The sequence below is a fragment of the Myotis myotis genome, unplaced genomic scaffold (assembly GCF_014108235.1).
Source record: "Myotis myotis isolate mMyoMyo1 unplaced genomic scaffold, mMyoMyo1.p scaffold_m19_p_20, whole genome shotgun sequence".
In the NCBI taxonomy this organism is placed as follows: domain Eukaryota; kingdom Metazoa; phylum Chordata; class Mammalia; order Chiroptera; family Vespertilionidae; genus Myotis; species Myotis myotis.
Window position 1 is genome coordinate 1,069,870 of NW_023416325.1, and position 12,529 is coordinate 1,082,398.

At 46.7% G+C, this 12,529-nt stretch overlaps 1 protein-coding gene and 1 non-coding gene across 10 annotated transcripts in view; one reads left to right on the plus strand and one right to left on the minus strand.

The window, feature by feature from the left end:
• Positions 1-12,529, minus strand: part of MTMR3 (myotubularin related protein 3) — a 79,815-nt gene that overhangs the window by 2,249 nt on the left and 65,037 nt on the right. For 4 of the 9 annotated variants that reach the window (XM_036353727.1, XM_036353728.1, XM_036353726.1 and 1 more), the window contains 9 exons: positions 11,676-11,871; positions 10,241-10,426; positions 7,654-7,824; positions 6,326-6,471; positions 4,120-5,515; positions 3,363-3,416; positions 2,915-3,025; positions 2,347-2,435; positions 1,549-1,575 (listed from right to left, as the gene is read on the minus strand). In XM_036353727.1, coding sequence (XP_036209620.1) covers positions 1,549-1,575; positions 2,347-2,435; positions 2,915-3,025; positions 3,363-3,416; positions 4,120-5,515; positions 6,326-6,471; positions 7,654-7,824; positions 10,241-10,426; positions 11,676-11,871 — 2,376 coding nt within the window. The remainder of the gene's footprint in view (positions 1-1,548; positions 1,576-2,346; positions 2,436-2,914; positions 3,026-3,362; positions 3,417-4,119; positions 5,516-6,325; positions 6,472-7,653; positions 7,825-10,240; positions 10,427-11,675; positions 11,872-12,529) is intronic. The other 5 variants (XM_036353730.1, XM_036353732.1, XM_036353731.1 and 2 more) reach the window with 5 other exon arrangements.
• On the plus strand, positions 5,793-5,896 carry LOC118678669. Its single transcript, XR_004974963.1, has one exon. It is a non-coding gene; the product is annotated as a U6 spliceosomal RNA (small nuclear RNA).

Genomic DNA, 12,529 nt, shown 5'->3' on the forward strand with positions numbered 1-12,529 from the left:
TGTGAAAGCAAATGAGCCCAGGGCAGAAGCAGCTGCTATCTATGGGTAAGTCCTGGCCCAGAAAAATCCAGTGGCCACACCCACCTGGGCAACAGCCTCTCTGTAGCGTGTGATCACAGAGAGGCCAGAGGCCAGTGGAACTCCCGTACGCCCTGCAGATGAGAGAAAGTACCCTGCCCAGCGGGGGAGTGAGGAGCCTTGCCCAAAGGACCACTGCCCCGAGGCTCCCAGGCAGCAGCAGCAACATGGAGAGTAGATTGCTGCCACCTAGGACTGCTCTGCGCCCGGCATGCAAAGCCAGAGACAAGCAACCAGTGACAGACACATGCTCAGGGTGAAATGACAAGAACACAGATGAACACACATGCCCTTAGTAGACAGGTATCAGTCAATTATGGCTCCCTCCCCTGCCCCCATGCAACTCCGGGGACTATCCACTCTGCCTGAAGGCCTGACTTGTACCCAGGCCTCATGCCTCCCCTCTCCTCCACTTGAAAGCCCACCTCTGCACCCCCAAACAAGACACCTCTTCACAGCTAACGGGAAAGGAACTGGCAGAGGATGTGTTTCTGCCCACCTTACAAACCCACTTTTGATGGGCCTTACAGGACAAACCAATCCCAATAAGCGAAGAACAGGAGATTCCAAGGAGCTTAACACAGCTCGCCAAAGATTTGGGGAAAGCAGCAAAGGGAAATTCTTCTTAGCCAACATCACTCACTGTTTTTTCATTTACGTTCCTTAGAATGCAAACCCAGTACTGGTTTAAGGACCAGCTAGGCACAGAGGAGAGAATACTGAATATCTTACAGGACAAAAACCACAAAAGGAAAAGACACAGGGTAATGGAAGGACAGAAAACTAAAACACACAAAACTTTTTCTAGAATACAGTACTTCACAACTCTGTTCTGAAAAGCATGTCAGCAAGAACCTGTGGTTACACAGAAATATTACCTCAATCTGTTTCTGAATAGTTACATTTATTTAACACACCTGCTAGAGTTCAGCTCAAAAGCCTGACATAAATTTGATCAGTTAAGCTTTTCAATCTGACTTCAGGGGGATCCTGACAGACCCTATGTGGAGTCTTCCCTTAAAGTCTTTCATGTTAAAACAATTCTCTGGAAAGACAACCTCTGTTCATTTCTGGTCTCTTTAAAAAAAAAAAAAAAAAAAAAGAGCAGTGATGCTGTTTGACTTAGAAGTCATTAGCATTATTCTGGCATCTCAGAGAATGATTGGCCACCCCCAAAAAACTCTAAAAATCCAACAGGTTATCCCACAAGACCTGCTGAAGCACCGCTTGTCACAAGCAAGATGGCGGAGTTGACCTGTGCAGTCAGGATGGGAGTGCAGGGCTGCAGCCTGACTCAGCCCTAATGGTCTGCTCAGCTGGCTGCTTTGGTTCTCCTGGAAGCCCACCTGCCTGCTTGTGCTCCCAGCCCCAGGTTACATCCCAATGAGTGCGGAGAGGGGGAAATGGCGCGTTAGTGTGAAGTTATTGTAGATATGCAGACATCACAGACAGGTTGTTGCAAATGCTCACCACGTTTGATCAACACGGTCAGTGTCCCTGCAAGGAGGGGAGAAAGAGCTCAGAGGAGAAGCCAACCAAAGACATTTGGGCTTGGGGTGCAGGTTAGGGAGACATACAGTCCTAGAAGTATCATTACTAGACAAAGAGGTGACTCCAATTTTTGTCTGGGATCACTCGGGTGTGTAAGCTATACCACGATTCATATAAACTTCCTATACCAAGAACACTGACCATCCTCTAGTCATCACCCCAGGTGGGGCAAAGCATCAGTAGCAACTCACTACCCAACCAAGAAGGAAGGAAGAAGTCAGCCTAAAGGATTAGACTGTCCTCCGCTGTCCAGCTACTATCCCCAGCTACTTTTGCTCACCACTAGCAAAAGGAAACCAAGTTTGGGGTCAGGAAATAGGATAAGAAATAGGAAAAATGAAGTTCCCTGCCCACAACTGGAAAACTATTGTGCTCATAGCAGCCATGTTGAATGGGAAGCAGTTTTATTTGAGGAATAAGAAATGGTGATTTGAGAGGTGGCTATTGCTCCACCAATCCAGGAAGCAAAACAAAAAGGGACATAATTTGCACATTTCAAAATTCAGTCATGATCATTCTGAACTGGAAGAAAGACACCAAATGCAGTTCTACAAACACCAATTTCAGAGGCACAAAGCATGAGTTAGAAGTCCTATGGACCAGGGGGCCTGTCTTAAGACAGAACACAGCCAGCCAGATGCCTGCATCTCTCATCTACAGGCTCCATGGACCAAATCTCAACCCCACACCCTGGCCCACCACACCCCCAAGTGGCACCTGCAGTGGTGTTTCCTGCTGGCGAGCCAGAAGGCGCTGTCACACGCATAGCAGTGGGCAGCCAGGTGGTCAGGGAGCCAACGTGTCATCTGTAAAACAGATGGGGCCAGATTAGTAACAGGAAATGGGCAATCCAGCTGTTGCCAGCAGAGCCATGCTGGGGGCAGCAAGAGTCACAAAGACCATACTGTCTCTGGGGGCACCAGACCAGCAGGTCTGATGTCAGCAGTACAAGAAAGGCGTCCAAATCATTTTCCTGGAGGGGACTCCAAACTCCCCTGAGATAAAATGGCAGGCAGCAGCAACTTGGGTCACTATGAGAGCTGGGAAAGCTCCAGTTCATACAGGCAATGAGGAGAGAGGGCCAGCTCGCTGAGTCTCCCTGGCTCAATAATTCTAGGCTCCATGGGATCCATGGGGATTCACAGGCGCGGAGATTCACAGAGGCTCAAGGCTAAGAGTGCTATGAGGTGATTCCTTGCCCAGGGGAAGGGGTTAGGGATGGGGGTGGAGAAGAACTGCAAAACAGTTGCATGGATGGCACTCAGAACAGGGGCTGAGCCTGTACCTCCGTGTCCTGTTTATCCACCTGCTCCCAGCTGGCTTCAGAGAAAATCTCTGTGCTGCAGCGAGACAAAGAGTTCTGATCCAGATTGCTTTCCGAGTCGGGGATTGAAGTCTGTTGGCAAACAAACACAGCTGAAGAGAATGAACCTGGTCTCCTTCCTGAAGAAGAAGAAAGGGCTTGGAAAAGAGGAGGGAGCACTGGGGACTTTGGGTGGGCCTTGGTGTTAGGGCTGCCGAATCTAGGTACAGTACATCAGCCATCAAGAACTGGGTTGAGCAGGTGCAGAGACAGGGTTGAGCTCAGCTGGAAGAGATACACAGGTCTAAGGCTGTGTGCAGTGATTCTGGGCCTTGGATTCCAGGAAGTGAGTGGGGCAGAAGTGACCAGGATGGAGTGGGAACTGTGTCAGCTGCTCCAGTGGGCCTGTCAATCCAGCCCTGCCACTTACATCTGTGTGTTGAAACTGAGTGCTTTGGGCCTGTCCTCCTTTCTCTGAAGGACTCTTGGGAAAATGAGAAATCATCATTAGTGTGAAGGAAAAACTGAGAAGTCAGTTTTAATTGAAAGTCATTGATGAGCCCGCCTTTAATGTACGCTGACTGCCTCAGAGCCAGGTTCACACTTGTCCGTCAACACCGAGTACTTGAACATTAGCACACACAATAAGAGAGAGCCTCCTTGATAATCTCCCCTCAGGTACCCCCACTTTGTTACCAGGCCCCATCATTGCTAACTTCACAGCGCTAGAAATCAATCACTTCTCCATTTCTTCTGCCATCACCTGCCACAGAGTAGATGTATCTGTTAAAAAAGAACTAAACCTGCGCCGGTACAGCCCAGGTGGGGTGGGTAGGTGGGTGGGTGGTGCTACCAGGATAGGACAAGCACTACCATTTAATAGGAATAGTTGACATTACCCTACAAATGTCATTCTGCCCAGGAGTTTATGCCCTTAACTATGGTCCTCCCTCCAAAGAGTCTTGACTGACCACGTATGAGTGCTCGCTCTCTTCCTTATTCTAACTGCTAACGAGGACCCCCGTGGAAAGTAAGCAAGGCAGAAAAGAAAGAGGCAGACTGCCATTCGCATGCTGCCTTTCCAATTCTTTGAGAAATCTGTACAATCACCATGCACCAGTCACAAAGGGTGTCCAGCCTCAGTGTGCCCTGCTTCCCGGGGTGGCTGTGAAGCACAGGATACTCACCACTTCATCCCCAAAGTCCCCATTGAAGCGTAGAGAGCTGGTCAGATACTGGCTCTCCAGGCGACTCCTCAGTTCCTGGACTTGTTTCTTCAAGGTCTCCACTTCCTGTTGGTGGCCTGATTCAATCTGACGCAGGCGCTGTTGGATAGTGTCCGTATACACAGGCATGCCATCATCGTCCAGGTGGCTGCGAGAAGGCTGGTCAGGGCTGCCAGTTGCAGATGGCCTCCCTGTCTGGCTATGTAGCCACTTGTGGTGCAAGTTCCTCGAGTGTAAGTGGGCAGAGCTGCAGCTTATAGCAGAGAGCTGGCAGCTCAGTGAGTCCTTGCTCCTACCAGCCTCCCCATTGGCGCAATGCCCGTTGGGGGTGGGGTACTCCTGGAGGGTGCTAAGCCCTGGGGGCTGCTCGGAGGCCTTATTTTCAGTCTCTGGGACACCGTTGCACACAAGTCCCTCTTTACATTCAGCTACAGGCAAGGCACAAGGAGAACGTGCTGGGCTGTGGGTGCTGCCAGGGGAAGTCCTCTGCACCACAGATCCCACTTGGGGCCTCTCGGCCAGGCTCCTCTCTGGAGGCCTGGGTTCCACAGCTTGAGGAAGCACGTCCTTGCCACTGAGCCTGCCACTGTTTACCAGGAAAGGTCTATGAGGCGGCCCACTTTCCGACTTCACTTTATCTTCCATTAACATGTCCAAAGAGCTGTCAATGTTTGGTCCTCTGCCCTCAAATGGGACTTGGGAGAGCAGCGGAGAACTTGACTGTGAGGTACCATAACCAATTTTTTCATCAACGGGGATTGTAGTCATTGCTTCCTCCCTCTCCTCTGCGATATCTCCTATTTGAGGCTGTTCTACAGGGACCTCCAGTACCTCCTCTCCCATGGGGGGCTCCTGGAGAGAGCTGGGAAGAACACTGTGCCCGCCCTGCTCGTCAGGAAGGCCGATGCCTGGAGGGCTCCTCAGAACAGCAGGATCCAGCTGTGGTGCTTGAGGAAAGACAATGGCCGAGTCCTCGGGGGCCTGCGCCCTGCTTTCCTTTTCTAAGAGAGCCTCCTCTGTGACCTCCTGCATCAGGACGCTCCCCCTCTGGACAGTCTCCTCTGCCCCACTCTCCTCTTTGGTGGCCTCTTGCAAAATGTTCTCCATCTGCCCCTCAGCCACTCCAGCTGCAACAGATAGTTCTGCGCCTCCCAGCACTTTGGTTGGCTTGCCCAGGCTGTCGGGATCAAGAGGCTCCTCTCCAGGACCAGCCAGGCTGCTTAACTCCAGGGAGCGCCTGTGCTGGTGCTCCTGCCACTTCTCATTCAGGCTTGGGTCGCTACTGCGCCGGCTGGCTAGAGGCACCGTGTTGTCGCAGGCTGTGGTCAGATTGTCAAATGATCTAGTCTTTGGTAGCCTAAAACAAAGGAATGTGGGGGAAATGAGACTCTGAGGCTGCTCAGATGGAAAGTAGGAAACAACAGATTTTAACAGGTTGTCATTTCACAACTGGGTCCATTATAACTACTCAAGGAGCTATGGCCTCTCTGAAGTGAGGCTCAGACTGCTAGAAAGGCAAAGCTCCAGGACCAAGCCTTCTGTAAGTCTGCAGACTTCCTCCTGCACACCCTCTACCCCATGCCCAAAATATACAAATAAGCTAGTCGCAAATGCTACTTTAAGAAGTCGTCCTTGTGCTAGCTTCGGCAGCACATACACTAAAATTGGAACGATACAGAGGTTAGCATGGCCCCTGCGCAAGGATGACACGCAAATTCATGAAGCGTTCCATATTTTAAAAAAAGGAAAGAAAAGAAAAAAAGAGAAGTCATCCTTTATGATACTGTTTCTCAACTACTGGCAAAGGAAAGTGAGTGCTGCTAATTTCCTAATATCTCTCATTTTAAATATATTTTTTATCAGTCTGAATTCAATAAAGTTAATTCAGTGGCTGAAACTCAGGCCAGAGGGTCACAAGGAATCCAGAGGATTTACAACATCACTAAAAACTGCTCAGTGCCTGCAGCAGAGGGATGCAGTGGCAGGGCCCAATGAGGCCCTTAAGTATAGCTAGCGGCCCAGAACCCTTATGCCTTTCCTGAGGAACTTCAGAGATCTAAGAAAATGTGTGGAGCCAGCCAGTGTCAGGATCTCTGACCAACCCTGGGTATCCTAACAGGAGTACACCACACAAGACTTAAGGCCTTGGCATCAACTCTGGGCTCACCGGCTCAGGAGTGGATCATCAGGGCTGCTGCCAGGGGCTGGGTATGGTGCACAGCTGTCATCCACAGGGGTGGACGGGGATGGGCAGGGCAGGTACACTGCACTCCACAGCATTAGGTTACGCACATGGCACACAGGGTACAGCACCTGAAGAGAGAGTAGAGGACGCAGGTTTCAATAAGTCCTTTAGAGATGTCTAGAAATAAAGGTCAAGAACAAGCACCATGCTTGAACAGCCAGCAGTTTTTGGCAAATCTCCAAAGGAAATTAGCATCAGTGGATACAAGTCTATTTCCCAAGAGGGCCTATATAAGATTCGAGTTTTGGCAACATTTTTCACCTGCGAGGCTCCTGTAAGCATGAACACTTGAAGTGGTTTTTTTAAAATCCATTTCTCAGGTCACATTTACTGAAAGACTGACTCATCAGCTTAATTTGTTGCTTTTTCTACATAAGCGAGTCATTTCACTACATGGTGACCGTTCTCTGGTACAAAAACTTGGCTTCAGAAGACACTGACCTATTTTATAGGATCATTTTAATTAATCATGTGAAAAGGAGGGAAATTTCTTCCTGTATTGTTACTTCCCCAACGGGCACAGTGAAGGAGAGAAGCAGTTACGTCAAATCTTTCCTCTCTACTTAAATGTGGTGAAAAGCACAATAATAGTCCAGCAAAGCAATAAAACCTCTGACTAGCCTCCTTTTAACTTCTTTAGAATTTAAGATGCATTCTGACAAAAGACACATTACCATATATCAGCACACTGATGTGACTGCCTCCTTTTCTCTGCTTAACAGAAGGTGTTCCTTTGAGGAACAAAGTCTTAGAGGGCCTGCCAATTCTCCATGTAAGCACAGAAATAAAGACACGCATGCTAACGTCATACAGTTTCTGCTCTCTGGAACAGACGCTGCTGTGGATATCACCACCGGATGACAATGTAAGGATGCTGGGGGACAGGTGGCAGCTCCTTCTGAGCTACCAGGGGCACCCAGGGACAACTGCAGTGCTTCTGCCACTCATTGGACAGAACATGCTAGGAGTAAGTTAGCTCTGGCGGAGGTGCCAGGAAAGATTCATGTTTACAGTGGCAGAGATGTATATGAAATCAGACCACCCTGAATAAAATGTCAGAAGCAGGTCAGAGCATCACTAGAAAACAGGTCTTTCTCTCAGGACAAAGTGATAGGAAGAACATGAACCAACCCATCCAGAGATCGCAGAGATGCCTTTGAGAAAACAGTTACTACTCAAAAAGGCTCTTAAATGTCCCCACCAATAAATTCCTTCTGCTGATCAGAGAGGAAAGACTGAAGGATACATACGGCTTCTGACTGAGAGGAATACAGTAGGTTTTTGAAAGCCTTGTTGCCTGCCCGAAGCAGCGACCACACAGAGCATGTCCGTTCCTGAGTATGCTTTTCCCCTCTCTCCTTGGCGTTGTTGCACAGGAATGTTCCAAAGAGGCAGGAATAGGTATGTTGCACCAGTTTCACCTATGGGAGTCCAATAAGGCAAAATCAAGCAACAGGTACATATTCTCTGGGGAAAGTTCTTCCCAGACATCCTTGAGAGCACTTCCGTTCACACTCGGTAAGAATGAGAGAAGCAAGTAAAATCACACAATAGCAACCTCCTAACAGCACCAATTTCAGAGTGCCTACCCCAACCACCATGACTCCTAAATCAAAAGAGCAAAGACAGATAATTGGCATACCCACTCCTCTTGCCTCCCCGACAGTCTCTGAGGTCCTAAGTTAACAGTCACTCTCAAGAGTGACAGAGCATATAAACTGCATACAGGAGCAGGTTAGTGTGCAACCCAAGTCTGAACTGGGAGCACACTTCTAAATGGCTTTTCATTCAACAAGTGGTTACTGAGCATCTCACATACTCCAGACGTTTCTATAGGGCTGATAGACATCAACTAGAGGCCTGGTGCACAAATTTGTGCACTAGTGGGGTCCCTTGGCCTGGCCTGCGGGATTGGGCCGAAACTGGCTCTCCAACATTCCCCAAAGGATCCTGGATTGCAAGAGGACACAGGCCAGGCCGAGGGACCCCACCGGTGCACAATCGTAGCCGGGGAAGGATGCGGGAAGTTGGCCAGCTTGGGAGGTAACATGGGAGGGCTCCAGGGTGTCTCTGGCCTGTCTCACTCAGTCCCGATTGGCCAGACCCCAACAGCAAGCTAACCTACCGGTCGGAGCATCTGCTCCCTGGTGGTCAGTGCACGTCATAGTGAGCCGTCGAGCGGCCTTAGCATATCATTAGCATATTACGCTTTGGTTGAACAGCCGACTGGACAACCGGACACTTAGCATATTAGGTTTTTATTATATAGGATAATCAAGTAGCTCTCCTACCCTGACAGAGCTTATTCTAGTTGGGAAAGAGGAATGACCAGTGGTATGGACAACAATAAGGTAGAGTAAGAGGGGCAGGGCAGGGTGGGACAGCCTTCCTGGCCCAAGACTTGACAGAATGAAAAGAGGTCATGTGGGTATCTGGAAGGGAAATGCTCAGCAGAGGTGACAGCAAGCACAATGGTCTTAAGGTGAGTGTATGCTTGTGATTTCTGAGGAACAGATGGAGGCCAGAATGACTAAAGGACACTGCATAAGAAGAATGGCAGGAAATGAAGCTACACAGATAACCTCTGAGGGAGACCTGCAGGCCATCATTAAGGACTTTTACTTTTACTTTGTAAAATGGAAAGTTGGAGGTTTTTCAGCAGAGGAGTAACATGGTCTGTATTATGCTTTAGAAGGATCCCTTTGGCTGCTGGGTTAACTCTCTTAAATTGGGGCGGGAGGTTATGGTTTAGACGAGTGTGGAAATAGTGGAGACAGCAGTAAATCAGGTTTTAGGTGTATTTTGAAAGCAGAGCTGCAGAATCTGCTGACAGACTAAATTTGGAATGTAAAAGAAAGAGAGGAAATACAGATAGAGAAGCAGCCTACAGGCTGGGCCTGGGGCATTCCAAAATTCAGAACTGGGCAGATAAAGAGCAACTGGCAAAGGAAGCAGAAAGGACCAGCTAATGAGGTAGAGGAGAACTAAGATACAGTGCATGCTGGAAGTCATTTGTTTCAAGAAAGAAGTGATTGAACTGCCAAATATTAATGGCTCAAAGATGAAGACAGTCAAATGGTACAAACTTCTAGTTATAAAATAAGTTATGGAGATGTAATATACAGCATGATGACTATAATTAATTAATACTGAATTGCATATTTAAAAGTTGAAAAGTTCTTGTTACAAAAAAATAACTGTATGGTGATGGATGTCAACTAGAATTATTGTGGTGCTCATTTCACAACATACACAACTATCAAATCATTATGTTGTTTACCTGAAACTATGTTACACGTCAATTACTCCTCAATTTAAAAAAAGAGATGAATGTACACAGACTGATGGAATTTTAAATAAATGGGAATTAAGTATTTTTTAAAAGATGAAGACTTAGAGCTTATCACTAGATTAGCAACATGAAGGTCACGAGGCACCTTAATAAGAATGGCCCTGATAAATTAGTGGGATGAACACCTGATTGGAGTAGGTTTAAGAGAAAATGGAAAAATAAGATTTTGAGATAGTAAATGTGGAAGACTTGAGCTCTACTGTGAGGAAATGAAATAGCTAGAGGGGGCTGCAGGACTAAGAAAAGTGTGATGAGAGCCACTACACTTTAAACCAACTCCAAGACTATACAAACCTAGTACACCTAGATTCAAGGAATAAACACTTTTACTGTTGTTTTAATTTTGTAAATGGGAGAAAGGATGACCCCTCTTAAATTCTAAAAAGGATACACAGATTCAAGTGAAAATGGCCCACTACCATTTGTATTGATACCCCACAAATTTAGAAGGTCCCCAAAATAAAGAACCACATGCCCAAACTCACAAGGAATGCTTCATTGAACTCAAAAGAGCAAGGAAATTGCCTCTGAAGCTGATGCACACAGTCAAGCCACTGCAGAAACACTGGGCAACGCTCGTTGAGATCATCAGAGTTCTCCCCATGACCACACCGATCGGCAAACTTGTGACCAAAATCCAGCCACTCCATCTCCACGAGGACCTGGAAACCCTGCAGGGAAGCACACAAGAAAGACCATTTGTGCTTGTCTGTCCAGACTGTGACAGTCCTAGGCCTGGTATCACCAGCAGTGAACCCTTTAACAGCCCCCCACTAAGCCCATCAGAAGCAGCCCTGGATTCAGCCTCGAGGCCGAAGGCTGCATCCCTGATAAGATAGGTTTAAGCCAACTTCCCCATTCCCTCAACTTCGTTCCATAATCATCAAAAGGGTACTAAGCCTTTGAGTTAATGTATATTTTTAGCCTCTTTCACTCACTATATGAAAGTCACTATTTTTTTAATATATTTTTTATTGATTTTTTACAGAGAGGAAGGGAGAGGGAGAGTTAGAAACATCCATGAGAAAGAAACATGGATCAGCTGCCTCGTGCACACCCCCTACTGGGGATGTGCCCGCAACCAAGATATATGCCCTTGACTGGAATCGAACCCGGGACCCTTCAGTCCACAAGCCGATGCTCTATCCACTGAGCCAAACTGGTCAGGACTGAAAGTTACTATTTTTGCCCTAACTGGTTTGGTTCAGTGGATAGAGCGTCAGTCTGCAGACTGAAGGGTCCCAGGTTTGATTCTGGTCAAGGGCACATGCCCAGGTTGAGGGCTTGATCCCCAGTAGGGGCTTGCAAAAGGCAGCCGGTCAATGATTCTCTCTCATCATTGATGTTTCTATCTCTTTCCCTTCCTCTCTGAAATCAATAAAAATATATTTTTTAAAAAGTCACTATTTTCCCCTAAATTTCTTTTTTACTTTTTAATTTCTGTCTTTCATATTATACCTACAAAGAAAGTAATGTTTGTAAAATCTTTCCTAACCTCTGATTTACATATATTTTAGGGTACATTTATGGTTTTTCTTACATCTTTAAGCCATCAGCAGGTTATTTCAGAGTAGAGCTTTCTCCACAGAATACTGTGGTAATATTTATGACATAAGTATACCAAGATCCTTCTATAGAAACCCCATTTTCGTGGGGCAGGGAAAACTTTTCCAAGTAGGTAGAATACAAAGGAAAATATGCTATATTCTCAATACTTTATTATCTAAATCTGCGCAATTTAAGAGGCAAGAACTGTGGTAGGCACCACCACAATTTAGCTCAAGATAAAAGCAATGATTTAAAACAAGAAAATTTCACTTTCATTAGACCTATCCACACAACCAAAACTGATCATAAAACCCTCTAATGTGCCCCCCACTCACCCTGAAGTACCAAGTCCTACTCCTTGGATGCACCCACCTCTATGGTTCGGTAATAAGGGTCCAACAAGAGCTTAGCCAATGCCACAATCTGGGGGGTGCGGTCCCAGCCATCTGAGCAGTGCACTAGCACTGGTCGCTGATCACGATCCACAGCATGCACTACCAAAAGTGCCGACTTCAAAAGCACAGACAGGTGATGGAGCCATTTTGTGCTTTCAAGAGCTGAGAGCCAACTATAAAGATAAAAACAGAAGGGGATAAGGGAATGCTGACTCTTCTGATTACGTCACTGTGTCATGCCAAATACCCATCAAATTAAACAGCGATTCCCAAAGACTTTCCCTTCAAATAAACATTGCCAGAGCAAACAGAAAACCTGTCTCTGTGTCTTTATAAAACATGTACAAAGATGATGCCCAAACCCTACTATGCAATAGAGCAGTGGTCGCCAACCTTTTGGACTTCACGGACCACCGGCTGGCAACCGCTGCAATAGAGGAGAGCCTTAGAAATAGGGCAGCCATCAATAGGACCACCTTTTGTTTCAAAAATCTTATGGCTAATTTCCCAGAAAATTAATATTTAATATTTTTCAGTCTGTGATAGGTATATACCCAGTTTAAAAAAACATAGTTCTGGAATCTTCTCTTGAAGAAAATACAGCCACTTCTGAGATGTAAAACAAGATATTTAGATATTTATATTTAATGATCAGCAACTTTATCCAACAAGTTTTTAAAAAAAAAAGTACAGGAAATTCGTTTAACAGAGACTGGATTCAGCCGGGATCCACAAGACCCTTTTTTCAAAAGGCCTTTAGGAAGTATCAAATCACAAGAATTGCCCCTTGAGAGTAATCACAAGCTGATCACACTTGTCTTTTAACTGTTG